Below are 22,730 nucleotides of genomic sequence, written 5' to 3'. Positions count from 1 at the left end.
GGAAGTAGGTCATTGATATACAAGAGGAAAAGAGTGAGGGAAAGAACTGAACCTTGGGGGACACCGGCATTAGTGGAGAAGTTAGAAGACAGAGAGCCATCTACCATCACCCTCAGTGAGCGATCAGAGAGAAAACTGGATAACCAATTACTAAAAACAGTTGGCAAACCATAAGATGGAAGCTTGTTTAGAAGACCTTTATGCCAAACACGATCAAAAGCCTTTGAGATGTCAAGAGCAACTACTTGTGTTTCACTGAACCTTTCCATTGAATTAGTCCATAAATGGGTAACATAAGCCAGAATATCACCAGTGGATCGACACTGACGGAATCCATACTGGTGATCGTTGATCAGACGGAAGGTTTCTAGGTAGTTTAAGAGTTGGCGGTTAATTGATTTCTCCATTACTTTAGAAAGAGTAGAAGTAATTGCAATGGGATGATAATTGGATCGGAGGGATTTGTCACCCTTTTTAGGAACTGGCTGGATATGAGCAAATTTCCAAGCAGAAGGAAAAACACCTTTGGAATAAGAAAGTGAAAAAAGGCGGCAAAGAATAGGAGTAAGTTCAGGAGCACAGGTTTTGAGAACAAGGGGAGAAATACCATCAGGACCTGGAGTTTACTTAGCATCAAGATTCATCAAAATCCTTCTGATATCCTTTTGACGGAAGACCACAGGAGGCATTGAATGGAGCATGTTGGGAATGGTGGGAGGTGTTTTACCAAGATCATTAATACATGGAAGAAAAATGGGATGCTAGCAGGTCAGCTTTATCCTTGGCTGAAGTGACAACAGAACCATCTGGTTTGGACAGAGGTGGCGCAGAGATGGGCAAAAGTTGAGGCCAATAGCTTTGGCAAGAGACCAGAATGCTCGGCTACCATTAGGGCAAGAAGCAAGTTTTCTACTCTTAGCCTGTTCAAACTCTAGTTTGGACTGATTAATAACTGCTTTACAATTGTTGCGAGCTTTGGTGTAGGCAGAAAATGAAACTGAAGAATTAGAAACAAGCCAATTACGATATGCAACATTCTTCTCTTGGGCAGCCTTAGCACATTTATTGGAAAACCAAGGTTTAGATAAAGGACGAGATTTTAAAGTGGAGTGTGGGATAAAGGATTCCATTCCTGCAAGAATAATTTCACTGACACGATCTGAGCAAACGTTGACATCAGAAGTTTTGAAACAGTAATCTGACCAAGTAAAAGAAGAAAAGAAGTCTCGCAGGTCATCCCATTTTGCCTTCTTGTAATGCCAAACAACACGAGGTTGGGAAGAGCCATGAGATAAAGGTTCTATTGGAGAAGAGACAATCACCAAGTTGTGATCTGAAGTGCCTAGAGGACCTCTCACTTCAACCGTGTACTTAGAAGGGTTGTTTGTGAGAAAAAGATCAAGCGTATTGGCTGTATGATTAGGATTGTCCGGTATTCTTGTAGGTAAATGAACAATCTGTGCTAGGTCATTAGTAATTGCAAAAGCGCAGCATCTCGACCTGCTGGGTCGGTGTGACTAGAAAACGGAAGCCAGCTGGAAACTATTTGCAGATAGTTTCTGCATTGCCAATTTTTCCTTGGGTTAAAAAAAAAAAATATTGTCAAATCAAAGAATTAACCACACTAGCAATGCCAAACTTTGCTCATTAGATTTTCATGACAGAAGTACTCTCTTTAGAGTAAGAATACAACTACAGTACACTTTTCATATCCTGTAGCTCCATTCATCAGTAATTTGCGAATTATTCAAACTAAATTAAGAATGGTCACACATACCTCTATTCATGATTGCATCATGCCACCACCAGACTACTGAAATACAATATTTTTCATTCTAGCAGTTTAATCCCAGATTACTCAGGAATCTAATTAAATGTTGTTCTTGTTTTAGGAGCATTAGCAACTAAGGCTATATTGCTCCGTGTATACTGTCTGTATATTACGTTTGTTTGGTGGCCGATTTTCTGTGTGTTGAATGAAAAAACCCAAGTTGCCTGAGACCGACTAACTCAGCCACATTGTGAAAAAGGCCATAAAAATTCCTCACATCAATGGAACTTGAACTGAGGTGTTTTCCACCCAGTGTGGGAAGGACATGAATTCTACGAACTGTGCTACCCACAAGGGCCTAGTTAAGTGTCATAAACATTTAATATTAGTATTAAAATAACAAAATGATGCAAGTAAGCAAAGCCTGTGTCTTGTTTCATGCTGCCATTAAAAAAGTCTCCCTAGCTTCATACTTTATCTTCTCCCCAACATATATCTAATCCCCACCTTAAATCTATATAAGCCCTTAGATTTTACAAGACTAGGCAAATTTCCTTATATTTAATCTATGTTCTTTCTTTGCATTACCTTAGAAAAGTGGGAATATGTTCTTAATGGGAAGTTTGCTCAACCTGTTAAGGCTTTAAACACCACAATAAGACTCCATACAAGTGTCTGGTTTCCAAACTTTGTAGTCCACAGCGTGCCCACACATCTTATTGTCCTCCTTTGTATCTTCAATCAAGTCACTATTTTTTCTACAATCAAGTGTATAGACCTGAATACAGTATTCTTCATGTAGTCTAACCATCAATTTGTACAATTCATAAAACTCTTCCTCTGATGTGCTACCCTAGCAATCCTGCACAAGTGAAAATGAAAACCCGCACTTCATCTTCATTTATGCATCAGTTGATTCTTCAGCTGATGCAAAATTTTATATCTCCTTAGAATTATTAAAGTTTAATTGGTATTTCTAAACCAGCTGTGTAATCTAAGATTTGTTGTAATAACATACTATGATTTTTACTATTAATGACCTTGCCCCCTTAATATTGTCAGGTTGTGCAGTGTACAAACAAATAATAACCAGAGGATATGTTCCTGTTAGGTAGCTCTCTGATTTACCAAACTATTTGAGTTCCACTTACAACAACATAAAAAAATGTTTCTCTAGTATTATTACTAATAATTATTATTAATAACATTAGAAGAGACCAACAGCCATTTACAATGAATGGTTTCAAAAATAACAGATTCTTTGGCAATGATTGTGCCACTTAACTGGGATCTAAAATTTATAATTTGCTGTAACTATTTTGAAATGACCGAGAAAGGGCTTCCCACGTATCACAGATTGTAGTTAATAAGTTTCAGCTTACTAACCATGATCAGCTTCAAACTTGATTTCAATAAATCATAATATATGACAACTTTAAAGATTAACAAATAACCTTTAGTAAACATATTTTGATGTATACAAAAATTTTTGTAGCATGTAAATATACAGTTTGTCATAATAATTGACAAAAAAAAAGTTTTAAATAAAATTACTTTACACTGATCACAAGATTAAAACTAGATTTTTACATAAGTTACTAATATTATTCCAAAAGACCTCATCAATCCCACATTCACCGATATTTTCAATATTTTATAAAGTTTTATGCACATTTTATGTCCCTTATTTCAAAATAAAGAGAAAAAAAACAGGAGCATTGAAAGTTTGATATTTCTTAAATGTTCCTTTCTGTGCTTATGGTATTACTAAGCTTTAAGTTTCACCAGCAAAAAAAGAACACTTTCTGTTTTTACAAAACTTGCAAAATGAGCCACCAATGCGGATTTAAAATTTTTCGTTTGTCTCTTGCTGATTAAACTTGCCATTTAGAATTTACTTCAGAAATATAAATACTTACCTCATTTCTTCTATTCAACTGCTCTCTACCTTTAAAGGAAGATTTATCCATGACTTTATTAAAACATAAGCTTTGGGTAACAATCTCTTAACTGTTGAACTGACCGAACTGTTTCATTGTTCAGAATATGTTGACATAATCTTCAGAAAGCGAATACTGCAGAACCAAACTGGGATAAAACTCATCAAATATCAAAATTTGATGAAACACAAACAGAATTGTTGTCAACATCTCTGCAAAATCAATAGTCTTTCGAATGACTGCAAAAACTGAAATAAAATGCAATAGTTACACTTGTCCACTGATAAATGTTGCTCAGTTCACATTTCTTTTTCATGCTTTACTTATCCCCTTAGCTCTTCATATTTGTCATATTAACTTGTGCTTTCTTTGTATAGTAGCAACAATGACAGCAGTGGTGAAAATCCAAAACAATAGCTTCACTGGGTTAACAGTACACTGATAGAAAAATGTGTTTGGTTTGGGTTTTATTGGTGCATTAGCTACTGAGGCTATAGTGTGCCAAAACCAGGTCATCAAAGTACAGAATTAAAATTTTAATGGGAACTGAAAAATTTTAATGGGAACTGAACTGAACTAAAAAATTAGGTCATTATGTCACACTATATATATTACAATAAAGGCATAAAAATCTATAAAATATAACAATAAAAATATAGCAATAAAATGGTAAATTTTAAATAGAAGTATAAAGGTTAACGCATTTTAAATAACTAAAAACAGAAGACAAGTGGTTGTTGTCAGATAAAATCTGACTTGAGTGTATAAGGCTCAGCCAGATGACTAAAAGCTGTAAAATATAAAACACACTTGTGTCTATAACGTGGACACTCAATTAAAATATGATAAATGGTTAAAGCGGTGCTACAATTCTCACACATAGGACAGTCATCTGCCCTCAACAGAAATGCATGTGTAAGATGATTGAGTCCTATGCGGAGGCGAGCTAGAACAACTTTCTTTCTGCGGTTCCTGTGCAGACTAGACTGCCAGTGTCGGATTACAGGCTTTATCTGATAGAGCTTATTTGTGACTTGTTCATGCCAAAATTTTGCCATTGGGAGAGTAATTTAGCATGTATTAGCAGCCTGTAGTCTGTATAGGGGACTAATTTAGCGTGTATTAGCAGCCTGTAGTCTGTATAGGGGACTAACAGACAATAAGTGTTGTGGGGTTCTGGTGATCTGGCCGCAGCATCTGCCAGTTCATTTCCCCCAATCCCAATATGGCTTGGAATCAGCAGAAAGGAATGTTAAAAGAACACTCAGACAGGGAGTGTAGCGTCTGCTGAATCCGGGTCACAAATGGATGAGTATTATACCTCATACCCGATAAAGCCTGCAGTGTACTTAGAGAGTCAGTTTACACCGTACACCTTTGATACCTATGGGTTTTAATGTGGTCCAAGGCTAACTCTATAGCATACAACTCAGCTGTATATATGCTGCATTCATGGGAAATCTTTCCAGATATAGAATGACCTGGAAAGATAGCAGCAGATCCAACAGACAACTCTGACTTCGAGCCATCAGTAAAGACAGGCAAGAAGTCAGAATATTCGGCCCGGTGGGCAGCGTAGAGTTGTTGGTAGACAGAAGATGGAGTTATGGACTTACCCCAATTTTGAATGGAGAAGTCGCATGATGGTAAGCGAGCATGCCAGGGTGGAAGTGGTTGCCTTGGTGACCGAGCAACGTTGTCTACCATGATGTCGAGCTCTCTGAGCAGCTCTTGGACACGGATACCAAAAGGCCGGTTGACAGTCTGACGAGTGTTATATGGGTTTTCCCATCGTGGGTTAAAAACGGATGTCCACGTAGGGTTGTCTGGCAGGGATTTTAATTTAAAGGTATATTTTAAAGACAATTGCTTTCGTCGGAATGACAGTGGTGGTTCAGTTGCTTCAACATATAAACTCTGGACAGGGGATGTTCTAAATGCTCCAGTAGCAATATGGATGGCTTGGTGGTGAACTGGGTCCAGCCACCTAAGTACGCTGTTTCTAGCCGATGGTCTAGTTTAGATCAGACAAGTGCATAATAGAGGCTGAGTAAAGTGGAGCGGTCTGCTCCCCATTTATTGGAGGAGAGAGCACATAGGAGGTTCAACCCTCTCGTGCACTTTGTCCGCAGTTGATGAATATAGGGTAAAAATGTCAACTTCTTGTCAAAAATGAGCCCCAAGAATTTTGTCTTGGGTGCTACTGGAATGATGTCTTGTCTGAGTTTAAGTTCTGGTTCAGGGTGAAGGTTCCATTTGCGACAAAAGTGTACGCAGACAGTCTTCTGTGGCAAGAACCTAAAACCATTAATCACTGCCTAAGAGTTGACGTGGTCAATGGCATGCTGCAATTGTCTTTCAATGACCCCCTCATATTGCATGACTGCAAAAAGATACTAAAGTCGTCTACAAAGTTTACGGTTGGAGGAAGTTGTTCAGTTATAGAGTTAACTTTGATAGCAAAAAGCACTTAAAACTGATCCTTGGGAACTCCCTCTTCTTGGCAGAATGGCTGGGAAAGGGTGGGTCCTACACGAACTTGGAAAGACCGGTCTGCAAGGAAGTTTTTAATAAAGAGGGCAACGTGTCCCCTAAGACCAAAGTTATATATGTTTTTTAAAATTCCATATCTCCAAGCCGCGTCGTATGCTTTTTCCATATCAAAGAAAACTGACACCTGGTGCTCATGTTTCACGAAAGCATCACGTACAGATGTTCCTACACAAACTTGGAAAGACCGGTCTGCAAGGAAGTTTTTAATAAAGAGGGCAATGTGTCCCCTAAGACCCAAGTTATATATGTTTTTTTAAAATTCCATATCTCCAAGCCGCATCGTACGCTTTTCCCATATCAAAGAAAACTGACACCTGGTGCTCAACGTTTCACGAAAGCATCACGTATAGATGTTTCCAAGCGGATTAAATGGTCAAGTGTTGATCTGTTCCTTTGGAAGCTACACTGTATCCTGGAAAGGAGGTCGTTAGCTTCTAAATACCACAAAAGACGAGCATTAACCATTCTTTCCAGGATCTTGCACAAGCAGCTTGTCAGAGCAATAGGACGGTAATTTTTTGGTATTTTTGGATCCTTTCCTGGTTTCGGAAAGGGAAGGACGGTTGCCATATGCCATGAGTCCGGAAATGTCTCTTCAATATAGATTCTATAGAGACAGAGAAAGCGATCCATGGATTCTGATGAAAGGTGTTTAATCAATTCATAATGGATGTCGTCTGGCCCAACAGCACTCGTTTGTTGTTGTTTGTTATTTGGTTTTTAGGAGCATTAGCAACTAAGGCCATATTGCTCCGGGGGTATGTGGTGGTCATTCCCTGATCTTTCCGCATCCTCCGTATTTGGTGGTCATGGGCTCGAACCCCGGTCTAATCAAGAAATGTGTGCTATGCACTGCTGCTCCTGCGCACCTGGCTACGGAGACACCCCAACAGCACTCGCCTTGGATAGTGAGAGTGCTGCTTTCAGTTCCCACTGTGTAAAGGGCTGATTGTATTCCTCGCAATTGTTAGAGGACAGCTTCGGGTGACATTTTTCTGATCTTTGAGCGCGAGGAACTCTGGGGGGTACGATGTTTCTGAAGACACTTTAGCGAATGTCTCCCCGAGAGTATTTGCAATTGCAGTTAAATCTGCAATTATATATCCATTATGTTCCAGTATCGACGAAGGGTGTGGGGTGTATTTGCCCTTCATTTTCCGAACTTTGTCCCAGATGGCTTTGGGATTGGCAGTCTGTGTAAGGGAAGATGAAAATCTAATCCAAGATTCCTTTTGGCTCTGACGTCTGATGTACCGTGCTTTGGCAGGTGCACATTTGAAGGCTATTAAAGTATCTGTGGTGGGTAACGACGAAATATTCCACATGCTTTGTTTTGAGCCTTCCTAGCTGCTGTGCATTCTCCATTCCACCATGGTTTTGGAAAACATGGAAAGTGGGATGATGTCCTTGGAATTGCAACTGCCGCTGCCTGGACCATACTTTCTGTGATGTGCTTTACTGACTCATTAATTGGTTCCTGGCTGACTGTAGTGGTATTGAACGTTGCCAGACAACGAAAGGCATTCCAGTCGGCGTGATTGATCTTCCAACGTGGTATCCTCGACTAGTGACACTGTCTCCCATCAGAAATGGTGGATAACACTGGGAAGTGATCACTACCATAAAGGTTTTCTTCAACCTCCCATGTACTCAGAGGCAGGAGGGAAGCAGAGCAGATAGAAAGATCAATGGCAGTAAATGTTCGGGTAGCCGTGTGGAAAAAGGTGTTATATCCCACATTTAGAAGGGCCAGATCATTGTTTTCAAGCAATCGCTCGATAATCCAACCTCTTCTACTGATGTCAGAACTACCCCACAAAGTATTATGTCCATTGAAATCCCCTAATAATAGAAAAGGGGGTGGCAATTGCTTAATGAGATTCAAGGTCTGCCTCGGTGGTGTCGTTCTCAGGTGGCAAATAAATGGAGCAAACAGTTAAAAGGAACCCTACTGTAAGACGAATTGCTACAGCCTCTAGATTAGTGGTGAGAAGCATAGCTTGAAAGGGGGTGTGGTTACCCACAAGGATAGCAACTCCTCCGTGGGCAGGTCCATCCCCAGCTCTATCTCTGAGAATAACTGAGCAGTTAAGTAAGGGTCCCCATTTGCTTTTAAATATGTCTCCTGTAAGCAAAAGCAAGTTGGTTCATGCTTACTTAGGAGAGCCTTGATGTCATCTCTATTTCTATGGAATCCATGGCAATTCCATTGTAGAAATTTAAATGTACCCATTATTTAAATTTATTGGGTCCATCTGGTGGCTTCCGAAGGGCTGAGGGCTTCGTTTTCTCAGTCTTGTATTTATCTCTCTTTGGAAAGACTGGACATTGGCCTGTATCCATTTCTTCTTCTTCTTTCACAAAGAGTTCCAGGACAGACTTGTCCTGTACCTCTTTATCTTCGACATCCATTGTCTCTTGGATTGTAGATGCCTGTTCCCCTTTCTTCGGAGTTTCTTTAGCACTCTGTTTTGGAAGTGGTGGAGCACTAGGAGGTACGGATATAGGAGTGGCAGCTGACTGTGATTTTTGGGTGGGCTTTTGGGAACTTAATAAATAGTGCACAATGGAAGTAAATGACTCCCTTGATGGAATATCAGTCTAAGTACCAATGGTACTTTTCCCAGAAGCTTTCTGGGCATATGAGGGCTTGGCACTATTTGTTGGTTGGATGCTTTTTCTGGCCTCCCGATGGATGTTTAGCTCTGTTTTTAGTTTTTGAATTTCCTTTTCATCTTTCCATACTCTCGAGCATGCCAGGATGTTTTCCTTGGCAGTTAGTACAACTTGGCTTAGAAGCGAAACATTCCTTGCTCTCGTGGTCTTTAGCACCACAGCGAGCAGAGGCAGGGGTGCTGTGACAAGCTGTTTGAGAGTGGCCATACTTTTGGCATTTAAAACACCTCAGTGGGTTCGGAATATAAGTCCTCACTAGGCAGTTTAGATAGCCTGCTTTTATGGAACTTGGAGGCCGTGGGGTGTTGAACGTTAGGATGAGAACTCGGGTAGGGACGAGATTCCCATCCTTCTGCATTGATATTCTTTTGATAGCCATCACTCGTTGGTCTTTAAGTTCAGAGCAGATCTCTTCTTCAGAAACATGAAGTGTGTCCCATTCTGATATGACACCGCATGAGAAATTCAAGGTTTTATGAGGGGTAACAATGATGGGTAATCCCCCTAATGATGTGGCTTTCAGTAGTTGCTGTGGATGTTTTTGGCTTGCAGCCTCAACTAAAATGTCTCCAGAATGTAGCCTTTTGACGGATTTTGGAGATCCTATCAACCCTTCTAATTCTTTCTGGATGAAGAAGGGTGACATTTTCCTGAGAGCTTGCTCTCCGGTGGAATGGAGAATGAGGAAAAGCGGTGTCACAGATGGTGGTCTATACTCAGTTCTGGGCCTTTTTGAGCTGCAGTTATCGGTATTTTCCGATCGGTTAGGTAGGGGCCTTATTGGGGCCCCAGAAGAAATACAATTTAAATTACTCATAGCAGTAAGATAAAGATTTCCGATGCCCTAAGTACCTCACCCACCATGGAGCCCTACGAGGGGATGCCCACTCATGAACTAGCAAGTACTGCGTACACCAGTAATTTTCAACCGGGGTGCCACATAATTTGGGTTTAAGTTACTTAAACTTATTTTTTAAAATTTATGTTTTTTTCATTATAGAAAGGTGTACAGTATCTTTTTGTGGTGATCTATAATTGATGTTTACTTAGTACCTCTATATAAAGAATAAAATTATTATATACTGTATATATAATTTGTATTAAGAAATGTAATTTTTATAATTATATTATTGTAATAACTATCATATAACATATATATTTTTTAATATTATACACACACACACACACACACACACACACACACACACACACACACACACACACACACACACACACACACACACACACACACACAGAGAATCGGATCTAACAGACAGAAAATTGAGTAGGGGTGCCACAAAATAAAACAAATTACTTAGGGGTGCCGTTATTAAAAAAAGGTTGAAAACCATTGGCGTACACGAATGGGACGCCAAGTTTGCTTAGGAGCACCATATCCACGTATCCATAAGGAGGGAGACTTATTAGAACACAGTTGACCCAAGTAGTAAGAACCACCCGCCGATTGATCCCAGTCGGGCTGGTCTGGGACCGCCCGTCTTGTCGAAGCAGGGGAGCCAAAGTGGTGTATCAAGACTGGGCCCCCTCAACCACCAGGATCCTCCCTTCTGAGTTTCCATGGGTCGCGGCGCACGGCTGCACATGCTGGATTCCAATGATGTAACCCTGGAACCAAGGTATAGGCATTGGATCCCACTGATGCTAAACTGGAAGACCAGCAGCATCACTGGAAGGTCCCCTCACAGGTGCCCACGTTGAGGGGAGAAAAAAATATGTTGTATCTGCTTTGCAAATGACTTATGATAGTGAATTATCTTCTATGCTAAATTAATTTAACATAACCAGTTTTTAAATTATTTTTCTTAGGTTAATTAATGTTTACATTTGCAGAAATCATTATTTCATTCATAAATAATCAGATAAATAATATTAAAAGAGAAACAACTAAGTATTCTATAAAATAGTTAACAATATGTTTCAGTTCAGTTAAGATTTTATTTTTCTTCTAAATTCTGTCACAATTAAAAAAAAAAAAAAAAAATGCTAAGAGTTAATAATTTTTTCTAGGAGAAGGTGGCAAGCACAGTCATTACAATATTATCAGGAAATGTTTACATTAAACCTGCCATACCATTCTTACCATTAATGTAAATTAGAAATAATGGCCCCATTCAAGATACTGGTCCACTATGAGCTATCCCCATTCATAATTACTCTGGTTTCTCCCACTTAGCCATCCATCAATCCCTTTATCTGCTTTCCCCAAATTCCATTCTATGCACAAGACATTTATACGAAACCTTTAAAATCAAAGAAAGGTATGTTAAAGTTATTTCTTGCATCCAAACCCTGCACGAGTACCTCATAATACCTTACTAGATGGGTCAGACAAGAATCTTAACAAACCCATGCTACTACTCTTTTATATCATATCAAGGGGATCCTGTATTACATCATTATTGATTCCATAATTTTTCCTACAATAGAAGTTAGGATAACTGGTCCCTAGATTTTTAGATCACTCTCAGAATCACCTACGTATGGGGGAGACATTTAAAAAAATATGTGGAGGTCCTAAAATCTCGACACTTTATTAGACGAGACCTGCTAATTTTCGTAAAATCGGACAAAATGCTAGCATTTGTCCGATTTTATGAAAATTAGTGGGTCTCGACTACTCAAGTTGTCTGTCCAACTGCCTACAAATGGACAGGTGTTATTGGTTCCTCATGTTTTGTTCACTTTTAAACCAAAAAATTGTTGGCTGGACTAACATCCCCTTTCCCATTAAAATTAATGGGATTAGTGAATGAGAGTGAGTACAGATATTATATTTATATTATAGATCAAGATTGAAATGAGATCATAATCGATTCTATGCATTATTTTGTTATTTGATAATAGAGAGCTATTAAATGGTCGATAATTCCTATATTCTATTATATTATGAATCAACAGCGATTACCTTTATTTTAGATATAGGAAGCTTCTTTTCCAACCAACTCTCCTAGTCCAAACTCGCTAATAATTCTTGGGGAAGGCGATATCAATTTTGCAAAACATGTGGGACATCTTCCCCACTGTCACAGAACCATAGTGTTCAGACCGTACGGTTTCAACAATGAGCGCTCAAGACTTCTGTCTTCAAATACCATACCTCTGGCAGCAAGGAAACCATTACGTGGATTGACATAAAATTAGATTTTTGAAGGTCTAAACTGCTTAATAAATATGGACCGATTATTTCTTTTGGTCCTGTAGCTTGACTTTAGAGTTAAATTTAGGGTTCTAAAAAAATTGGATATGGGGGGGGGGGAATTATTCTCTACATTCCTTAAGTCGGACTAGAACTTTTCGGGGCGTCATGTTCACAGGAATAGAGCAACTCACAATTAATCCGAAACTTTTGTCTTATGTTGTAGTGTTTGTTCTTCACGCATGCGTATAAGTGTTTGTTCTTCACGCATGCGTATAAGTGTTTGTTCTTCACGCATGCATATAAGTGAAGAACAAACACTACAACATAAGACAAAAGTTTCGGATTAACTGTGAGTTGCTCTATTCCTGTGAACATGACGCCCCGAAAAGTTCTAGTCCGACTTAAGGAATGTAGAGAATAATTCCCCCCCCCTCCATATCCAATTTTTTTAGAACCCTAAATTTAACTCTAAAGTCAAGCTACAGGACCAAAAGAAATAATTGGTCCATATTTATTAAGCAGTTTAGACCTTCAAAAATCTAATTTTATGTCAATCCACGTAATGGTTTCCTTGCTGCCAGAGGTATGGTATTTGAAGACAGAAGTCTTGAGTGCTCATTGTTGAGACCGTACGGTCTGAACACTACAGTTCTGACAGTGGGGAAGGTGTCCCACATGTTTTGCAAAATTGATATTGCCTTCCCCAAGAATTATTAGCGAGTTGGACTAGGAGAGTTGGTTGGAAAAGAAGCTTCCTATATCTAAAATAAAGGTAATCCCTGTTGATTCATATTATTTTGTTATACATTTATGTTATTACTTTTTGTTTTAAAATTAAAGTTAATTTAAAAATCAAAGTACCTCAATGAACCCCTTACTCTAAAAACAGACTATTGTACATCTGGTGGCGACCTTGAGATAATTTTCCCGTGACTATGTGAATATAGTGCAAAGAGGTAGTGCCAGCCTGGTTCATTCCATTTAGTGTTCACATAATAAAAAGGAGAGAAAAAAAAAAAAAAAAGAAGAGTTCTTTATACTCTGACACGACCACCAATTCAGAGGAGTTCACCAATAAATCATAAATGCAATCACTAATCATATTTAGCAGTAGTAGGATTGAACCATGGTCCACTCAGAGTGTGTGCTATTGCACTCTCAGTCCTGACCACTCAGCTACGTCAGGTTTGTACATAAGAGCTGCTTGCTTGTTACCTGTCTTAAAATCTCTTTGCCAAATCCTTTTCATAATCTGCCTTAGCCTGTCTCACTGACTGACTAGTTTGATTAAAACTATTTTAGTATTAGTAAGGTCAACTTATGAAAGGAAGCAAACTTGCTGTATCAGCCAAAAATAAAACAGAATATTCACACTATTCCCATAACGTAACTTAGCTAGATTCACTGCCTCCACCATGTCAGGAAGTAATTTATTGCAATTTTTGACAACCTGCTGCCTGTAGCTGAAGTTTGTGAGATCCATCTTCTGTTGTTTCCCAAGATTTTATGTTTGTGTCCTTTGGTTCATGTCTCTCTGAGTGAGTGAGTGAGTGAGTGAGTGAGTGAGTGTGAGTGTGTGTGTGTGAGAGAGAGAGATGTTCCTTAATCCCTTCAGTGCCACATACATCTCAATTTGATCTTTTTTAGATGTCTAATTGTCAAACTTTGCAGTTCACCTCTTTTAAGACATTCTTCATATGTGCTTGTTTGTTGTTTGGTTTTTAGGAGCATTAGCAACTAAGGCTTCACAAACATATTTTCCTTGGATATCTTCCATACCAAAACATAATTCTTAGCTTAAGGAACATAACTTATTAGGAACATTAGATATGCATAAAAAATCAATACTTGCTGTCTTGACTGATAAATGATATTATCAGCAGAATCTCTAGCTGGAACAGAAAAGACAGTATTTGCCATTTATACCAGCTGCAAAGTTTTCATTAAAAGAACAAAGAGGCACTAAGGTTGCAAGAAAACAAAAGCACAGAGAATAGATATGCAACCATAACTATTAACAAAATGAATGCTCCAGTACAAAACTAAATTTTACTTTTTGAGATTTGCCTTTGCCTAATTGAATATACAGTTACTGTTTTAAGTTGCCTAATATGAAGATTTTCAATTTTGGATGAATCTTTAAGTTATGATCAAGTCAAGAATACTGATTCATTTAGCATTTGTGTCCCTTAGAATCTCCACTGAATGGATGACGTACCAACCTGTACATCATCCATATGGTGTGGAGATCTGCAGACCTCATTTTACGAAGGATATAGAGTTGCTCGAGTGTGTACAGAGAAGGGCAATAAAATTGGTGAGGGTAACGAAGGGGTCCTCTTACCAAGAAAGGATTAAGTTCTGCAAATTGCAACTTCTGGAGACCAGGCACCTGTGAGGTTATCTGATTGAGGTGTATAAGGCCTTGAATGGGTTGAGCACTCTGAATTCTGATGAGATTCTTCCACTTGCTCAGATTACAAACCTAAGGGGGCATAAATTCAAATCGAGGAAAGACAGTTGTAGAATAGATGTGTGGAAATTTGCCTATAGCCAGCGGGTCGTTAACTGCTGGAACAAACTTTCATCTATCCAGTTCCTTGGAGGAGGATCTGGACAAACTTTTAGAAGGAATGGATGTGTGAAATTGGGTTTTTTTTTGGCTGATGCTACATTACTTAGCTTTAGTTGAGGCATAAGATGCAAGAAAGCAAGCTCATATAGCATCAGCCAAAAAAAAAAAAAACATTCCCATTTTACCCTTCCAGTCACTCCAAATGCTTGACTAGTTCAGCCTTCAATTTATTTAAGCTATCAACTTCCACAACAACAGATGGAAGTCTGTTCCAGCAATCAACTACCCGCTGGTTAAAGGAAAACTTCTGCACATCTATTCTACAACTGTCTTTCCTCAATTTGAATCTATGCCCTCTCAGGTTCTTAAACTGAGCAAGCGGAAGTATCCCATCAGCATTGAGCCTGCTCAAACCATTCAATTCCTTATACACCTCAGTCAGACCACCTCGCAGGTGCCTAGTCTCCAGATGCTGCAACTTGCAGAACTTAAGCCTTTCTTCCTCTCACCAATCTTGTTGTCCTTCTCTGTACTCGTTCTAGCAACTCTACATCCTTCCTAAAATGAGGCCTCCAGACCTGTATATAGTACTCAAGGTGTAGCCTGACTATTGCCTTATACAAGGGGATAATCACCCCCTTGTCTCTGCTAGCAAAATTCCTATATATCATTGACAAAACTCCATGACCTGCTCTGGAAGCCCATCTGCACTGCTCAGAGAACTTCATATCTGACTGCACAATTACCCCCCAGGTCTTTTTTCATTCTCCACCTCCGGGAGTGCAGTACCACACAGTTGGTATATTACTACTACCACCCATATGCAGTACTTTGCATTTGTCAATGTTAAACTTTAGTTGCCACTTCTCAGCCCATCTGCCTAACATTTCTAGAAGCTGTTGCAGTAGCATACTGTCTTTACTGTTATTAACAACCCTGCCAACCTCTGTATCATCTGCAAACTTGCACTTTAAGCCTGATATACCTTCATCGATATCACTGATAAATACACAAAACAATAATGGGCCCAGCACTGAACCCTAAATTACTCCATGTAGAGCAGAGTCCATTTATTACCGCTCTCTGCTGTCTCCCACTCAACCATTCCTTTATCCATTGCAGCAACTTGCCCTTAATGCCATACCACCCCAATTTGTAAAGCAGTCTTCCATGTGCAACAGTATCAAAATCTTTCCTGAAATCCAAGTATATGATATCAAAATTATTTTTTGCATCCAGTTTCTTTGTGACCACATCATAGTATCCAATCAAATTGGTCAGACAATACTCCCCTTAAAAAACCCCATGCTGTTTGAACTATTACTGCAGTCTTGTCTAGGTGATCCATCGTCACTTCTTTAACCAGTGACTCCATTATTTTCCCTGGAGCAGAAGTTAAACTAACAGGTCTATAATTATTTGTGTCAACCTTTGATCCTCCTTTGTAACTTGGGGGTACACTTGCACATCTCTAGTCCGTGGGGACTTCCCCTGAGTCCCAGGATGCTCTCAATAATTATGGCTAATGGTTTGCTAACTTCCCTTGCTATCTCCTTCAATATAACTGAATAAATTCCATCTGCCCCAGGTGCCTTTTTTTATGTTTAACTTCAACAATTTCTCCTCCACTTTGCTTTCTGTTATTACAAAATCATTTAGCTCATTGTTAGAATTAAGTAAACTTCTGTCCTCCCTTTCCTTACAGAATCCCTCATGTGTGAATGTAGATGCAAAATACTCATTCAGTTTGTCAGCTATCTGAGCAGGATCATTAACAGTCGAACCACCATCAAATGGATCAATCTCATTTATCCCCTTCCTTCTAGAGTTTACATAAGAAAAGAAGTCTTTGTTAGCATTAGCATTAGTAGAGGCATTTGATGCAAGAAAGCAAGCTTATGCAGCATCAGCCAAAAAAAAACCCCCCACTTCCACTTCACCCCTCTGTTCGTTCCAAATACCTGTCCAGCTGAGCCTTAAACTTATTTAGGCTATCAACCTCCACCACAAGGGATGGAAGTCTGTTCCACCAACCAACCACCCGCTGGCTAAAGGCAAATTTCCTCACGTCTATCCTACATCTGTCTTTCCTCAATTTGAATTTATGCCCTCTCAGGTGATTTTTCTGAGCTAGAGGAAGAATCCCATCAGCATTGAGCATGCTTAAACCATTCAAGGCTTTATACACCTCTATCAGATCACCTCGCTGGTGCCTAGTCTCCAGACACTGTAATTTGCAAAACTTAAGCCTTTCTTCGTAAGAGCACCCCTTTGTTCCATTCACTAATCTTGTTGCCCTTCTCTGTACTCGTTCCAGCAGCTCTACATCCTTCTTGAAATGAGGCCTCCAGACCTGTATACAGTACTCTAGGTGTGGCCTGACCATTGCCTTATACAATGGAATAATCACCTCCTTATCCCTGCTGGAAAAATTCCTGTATATCATTGACAATACTCCATGAGCTACTCTTGCAGCCCGTCTGCACTGCTCAGAGAACTTCATATCTGCCTGCACAACCACCCCCAAGTCCCTTTCATTCTCTACCACTGTCAGTGTAGTACCACAGAGTTGATACGTTGCTCTGCGGTTGCTGTTTCCCATGTGTAGTACTTTACATTTGTCAATGTTAAACTTCATTTGCCACCTCTCAGCCCATCTGCTCAACCTTTCCAGATCCTGTTGCAGCAGCATAGTGTCAGTAGTGTCCTTGACAACCCTGCCAACCTTTGTATCATCTGCAAACGTGGACATTAAGCTTGATATACCATCATCAATATCATTTATAAATACAGAAAACAATAATGGACCCAACACTGAGCCCTGAGGGACTCCACTAATAACATTAGTCCACGATGAGCAGTGTCCATTGATTACCACTCTCTGTCTTCTCCCCCTCAACCACCCCTTTATCCATAGCAGCAATTTGCCTCCAATGTCACACTGCTCCAATTTGTGTAGCAGTCTTCCATGTGCAACAGTATCAAAAGCCTTTCTAAGATCCAAGTATATAATATCAAAGTTATTCCCTGCATCCAGTTCTTTTGTGACTGCATCATAATATCCAATCAAGTTGGTCAGGCAAGACTTCCCCTTAACAAAACCATGCTGTGTCTGAGCTATAACTGAAGTCTTGTCTAAATGATCCTGCAGTGCTTCTTTAACCAATGCCTCCATTAATTTTCCTGGAACAGAAGTTAAGCTCACAGGTCTATAATTACTTGTGTCAGCCTTTGATCCTCCTTTGTGAATTGGGGTCACATTTGCACATTTCCAGTCTATGGGTACCTCCCCTGAGTCCAAGGAAGCTCTCATAATTATGGCTAAGGGTTTGCTTACTTCCTTTGCTGCCTCCTTTAATATAACCGGATAGATCCCATCCACCCCGGGTGCCTTTCTTGTGTTTATCTTCAACAGTTTCTCCTCCACTTTACTCCCAGTTATTTCAAGATTCTGTAGCTTACTGCTAGAGTTGAATACACCTCTGGCATTCCCCTTGCTGAATAACTCTTCATGTGTGAATGTCGATGCAAAATATTCATTTAGTTTGTTAGCTACCTGAGCAGGATCATCAACAGTTGACCCATCAATATCAAGTGGACCAATCTGATTCATCCCCTTCCTTCTAGAGTTAACATAAGTAAAGAACTCTTTGCTGTTTTTCTTTGCATCCCTTGCCAAGGATTTCTCGTAATCTGCCTTTGCCTGCCTAACCTCCTTTGTAACTTGGTTGCATATCAACTTGTATCCATAGGCTTCTGTGTCATGTGTTAATTTGTAAGTATCCCATGCATTTTTCTTCTCTGCCATATGCCTCATTAGTTCATCTGACATCCATTTTGGCCTAAACCTTGAACAATATTTCTTAGTTGGTATGTAAAGCCTAGTAGCCTCCAAGATAAGTTCTTTGAATGCTTCCCATTTTGCATTTGCTGTTGGTAACATCATCAGTTGGTCCCACTGTATAGAATTTAAATACTGTCTCAGTCCATCGTAGTCGCCTTTACGGAAGCAATAACCCTTCCCTTTACCCCTAATGGTAGTTACCTCTTTGAGTAAATCCCACTTCAGCACACTGTGATCACTGCCACCTAGTGGTTCGTTTATCTGCAGATTCTTAATGCATGAAGAATCACTGCTGATAATCAAATCAAGAGTATTACTCCCTCTAGTTGCCTCCCGAACATGCTGATGTAGAAAACAATCATCCAATAAATCCACAAAAGCCCTGCTAGTGTGTGAGTAACCAGCCCCCAAATTCCAGTCAATATCTGGGAAATTAAAATCTCCCATTATAAGACTCTCTGATTTACTGGCCCACTCTATTTCCCTGTACAGTTCCTTATTATACTCATCAGAGTTATTAGGCCTATAGCACATTGTTGTTTTTCTTTGCATCCTTTGCCAAGGATTTCTTCTAATCAGCCTTCGCTTGCCTAACCTCCTTTGTTGGTTTGATTACAGACTAGCTTATATCTACCAGAGGCTTCTGTGTCACCTTCTAGTAACTTCCAAAATGAATTCACAAGATAAGTAATTAATTCACAAGTGAAGGCTTCCCATTTAGAATTTGCTGTTTTAAACATCATCAGTTGAAGCCACTGTATAGAATTTAAAAACTGTCTGAGAACACTGCAGTCACTTTACGAAAACTCTTCCCTTTACCCTTGATGGTAGTTACATCTTTAAGTAAATCCCACATCAGTACACTGTGATCACTGTCACGCAGTGGTTCTTTTATCTGCAAATTCCTAATTCATGAATAATCACTGCTGATAATCAGATCAAGAGTATTACTCCCTTTGGTTGCCCCTTGGACATGTTGTTGTAGAAAACAATCCTCCGATAAATCCACAAAAGTCTTGCTGGGGTGCTGGTAACTAACTCAAGTTCCAGTCAATATCTGGAAAGTTAAACTTCCTCCCCACCACCATTACAATACATTATGATTTACTGGCCGGCCCACTATTTCTCTGCACAACTGTTTGTTGTGCTTATCAGAGTCATTAGGCCAATAACACACTCCTAATCTCATTTTCCCTTTCCCAGTTCTTACGTCACACCAAACTGACTCAACATTGCACTGTCCACCCATATCAACTGGATGCACTTCTTTAGATTTTATGTGTTTCTTAACTAACAGCATAATCCCTACTCCCTTCCTACCATGTCTATCCTTTCTGTACACATTGTACTCCCCAAATTCTAATTCTGTACTGCTTATATCTATGTGACACTATGTCTCTGATATCCCAACAATATCTGCCTTTGATGTCTTGATCAGCACTTCAAATTCATCAAATTTATTTACTATACTTCTAGCATATACTATATTGCTTACTTTCTTGCATCACATGCCTCCATAACTACTACCACCACCACCATCATTACTACTACTATTTCTAACTATGCCAATGAAGGAAGCAAGCAGTCATCCATATGACGCTAACAGTTACTAGGCACATGTCCTCACAACAAATCTCACTTTATGTCAATATAATCAAAATACACCATAAAAAGACATTCTTATCTGTATGTACAAGAAGTTGATTATCATATTATTAAGCCAGCAGTGCACTTCAACTCAGTTTTGTTTTCCCTCTTTATATCATAGCATGTGACTCAATATTATTAAATATTATTCTAATCTTTCCCATAATTCTCCATAATGGGGCATTCTGTTATGTGTGTGTGCTGATTATCATACTCTGTACATTTATTACTGTTTGGCTGAGTTATCTATATTCCTCTGCATATATATATATATACATCTGGCTCAGGTGATTCTAATATGCATAAAAGGAATGGTCAAGTATGTTTTGCTGATTATGCAAACAAATTTTGGTGTATGTTTTCCCAATAACATATATAAAATATGAACTTTGAGAAACTAAAAACATGTTACTTCATCTTACAATAATTCATTAATTCATGATAACAATAAACTAATTCTCATTTTGCTATACAGCAGAAGCAGCATTATTTGTGATGTGCTTATGCCAAGAGAGATTAAAAGTCAGGGTAATCCCTAATAGAGATATGCAATTTTGTTTAGAAATCTGAGTGCCATCAAAGATAAGTATAGGAACAAAAGAATCCTTTTTGTGAGATATAAGATAGGACTGAGTTTTAGGATTGAAATCAACTAGTTATCTTTGCTCCACTGGAGAATTACCTGGGTTTCTCAAATTGGAAGGTTGAATGCAATATGCTATCATCAGCAAAACTATGGATAGCATTTCCAGTTAATGGAAGAAAGTCATTAATATAAAAGAACTGAACCTTGAGGAATACCAGCATTAGTGAAATTAGAAGACAGAGAGCCATCTACCATCACTCACAGTGAGCAGTCAGAGAGAAAACTGGATACCCAATTGTAAGAAACATTTGGTAAACCATAAGATGGAAGCTTATTTAGAACTCTTATGCCAAACACGATCAAAAGCCTTTGAAAATGTCAAGAGCAACTGCATGAGTTTCATCAAACATTTCCATTGAATTTGTCCATAGATGGGAAATATAATCCACTATATCACCTGAAGTCTAGAATTATGCATAAAACCACATAATAGTATGAGAACTGAAAGTGGCTTTATTATTGTTGTTCCTTATTGTAATCACATAGATGTGATTACAATAAGGAACTGGAATAAGGAGTTAAACAATGTCATAATAATTTTTGGCCTAGAATATATTCACATTTTCTCAATGGTAATTACTACTATACAAGCAGAACAAAAAAGTTGCTTTTTTAAAAAATTTCTTATAAAAATTTTACATGTAGCATTTTTTTATATATTTGCAGGAAATTGGAAAAATGGAATGAGTTTGGTGGATGACAGAGTGATTACATGGGAATATTCATTTATGCAGACATACAATAAAATTTACTTGTTCTCTTTATATATTTTTTAAAAAATAAAGCCAACAAAAACATACCATATTAGTAACATCTTGATCGGCACTGTCTGAATTAATCAACACAGCTTTTAACAGGAACCTATTCCAAATACAGTGAACAAATTAGCTGTCACACCTGCTCCAAAAGTTGTACATATATATATGCAGTGATCAAAAAGTTTCTAATCAAATAGCCAGCAAGTGACGGTTTTATTTAAAAAAATAGTCACCCACTGGGTATTCCATATCACCCACAAAGCACTCTCACTAAGACTTGATATTGTTAAGTCTAGCAAGTCTGCCACTGTTCAAAAAATTCCAGTGCTTCTGTTTTATAATCTCCTTCAGTGTGTCCTGTGCTTTTTCCCTAAATCACTGAAATGTAATGAAATTACTGTCCCTAGTGTGCAAAAGTTTAGTTTTGGAAGCAAAAGGAAATTGTAGTGAGCTAGATCTGAACAATACAGTAATGACAGACTATAGTTATAACATTGTCGGCCACAAATTCACTCATTAAGACTAAATATGAGCATTCTTGTTTTGATGCAGTCTCCAGCATGCCAATTTTCAGACATCTTCATAATCTTCCATTACCTGCTGTGGAGCTTCTTTGTAAAAATGGTGGCTGACAGTTTGAATCTTTAGAACAAATCCTTGATGTACATACTCTCATTAATGTCAATAAAACACCTGATTTTAACACTTGAGAAGATCTACTTGAACTTGATGTGCAACAATTTCTGGCCAAGATCATGTTATTCAAAATCATATTCTTTAGATGATTTCTCCTTGACCTTGAAACTAAAATTTGCACTGTAAGGGCAGAGATTTCATAAATTTTTGAAGATTATGGGAAGTATAGCATAATTAAAGGAGAACATTAAACAGGGGCTCCAGAAATGCTAGACTCTTTCTGGCTTGAAAAGCTGAACTTTTTTTTGATTACGTTTTATATATACCTATCTTAATATTCCTGATTTTCATTGCATACTAATATAGTAATATGAATGCACTTAATTATTACTATTTTTAAAAAAGGGATAATAATCATTAATTTCAAAATAAACCAGTGTCTGGAGTATATAGTGGCAAGTGGCAAGAAAATGGTAAACAATATCAAACAAATGAAAAGAAAAGGAAAAAAAAAAAAAATTCAG

The 22,730-nt window shown here is 38.6% G+C and overlaps 1 protein-coding gene across 1 annotated transcript in view; it reads right to left on the bottom strand.

Moving 5' to 3' along the window:
- LOC150079307 (general transcription factor 3C polypeptide 4-like) overlaps positions 1–22,730 on the bottom strand; it is a 201,807-nt gene that overhangs the window by 1,954 nt on the left and 177,123 nt on the right. Inside the window, exon 13 of the mRNA XM_090382719.1 lies at positions 21,613–21,673. Coding sequence (XP_090238845.1) covers positions 21,613–21,673 — 61 coding nt within the window. The remainder of the gene's footprint in view (positions 1–21,612; positions 21,674–22,730) is intronic.

Source organism: Mastigoproctus giganteus, chromosome 10, assembly GCF_048544385.1.
Source record: "Mastigoproctus giganteus isolate SK-2022 chromosome 10, ASM4854438v1, whole genome shotgun sequence".
Classification (NCBI taxonomy): Eukaryota; Metazoa; Arthropoda; class Arachnida; order Uropygi; family Thelyphonidae; genus Mastigoproctus; species Mastigoproctus giganteus.
The sequence above is the reverse complement of the archived record's forward strand: the minus strand, read 5'-3'. Positions and strand labels throughout refer to the sequence as shown.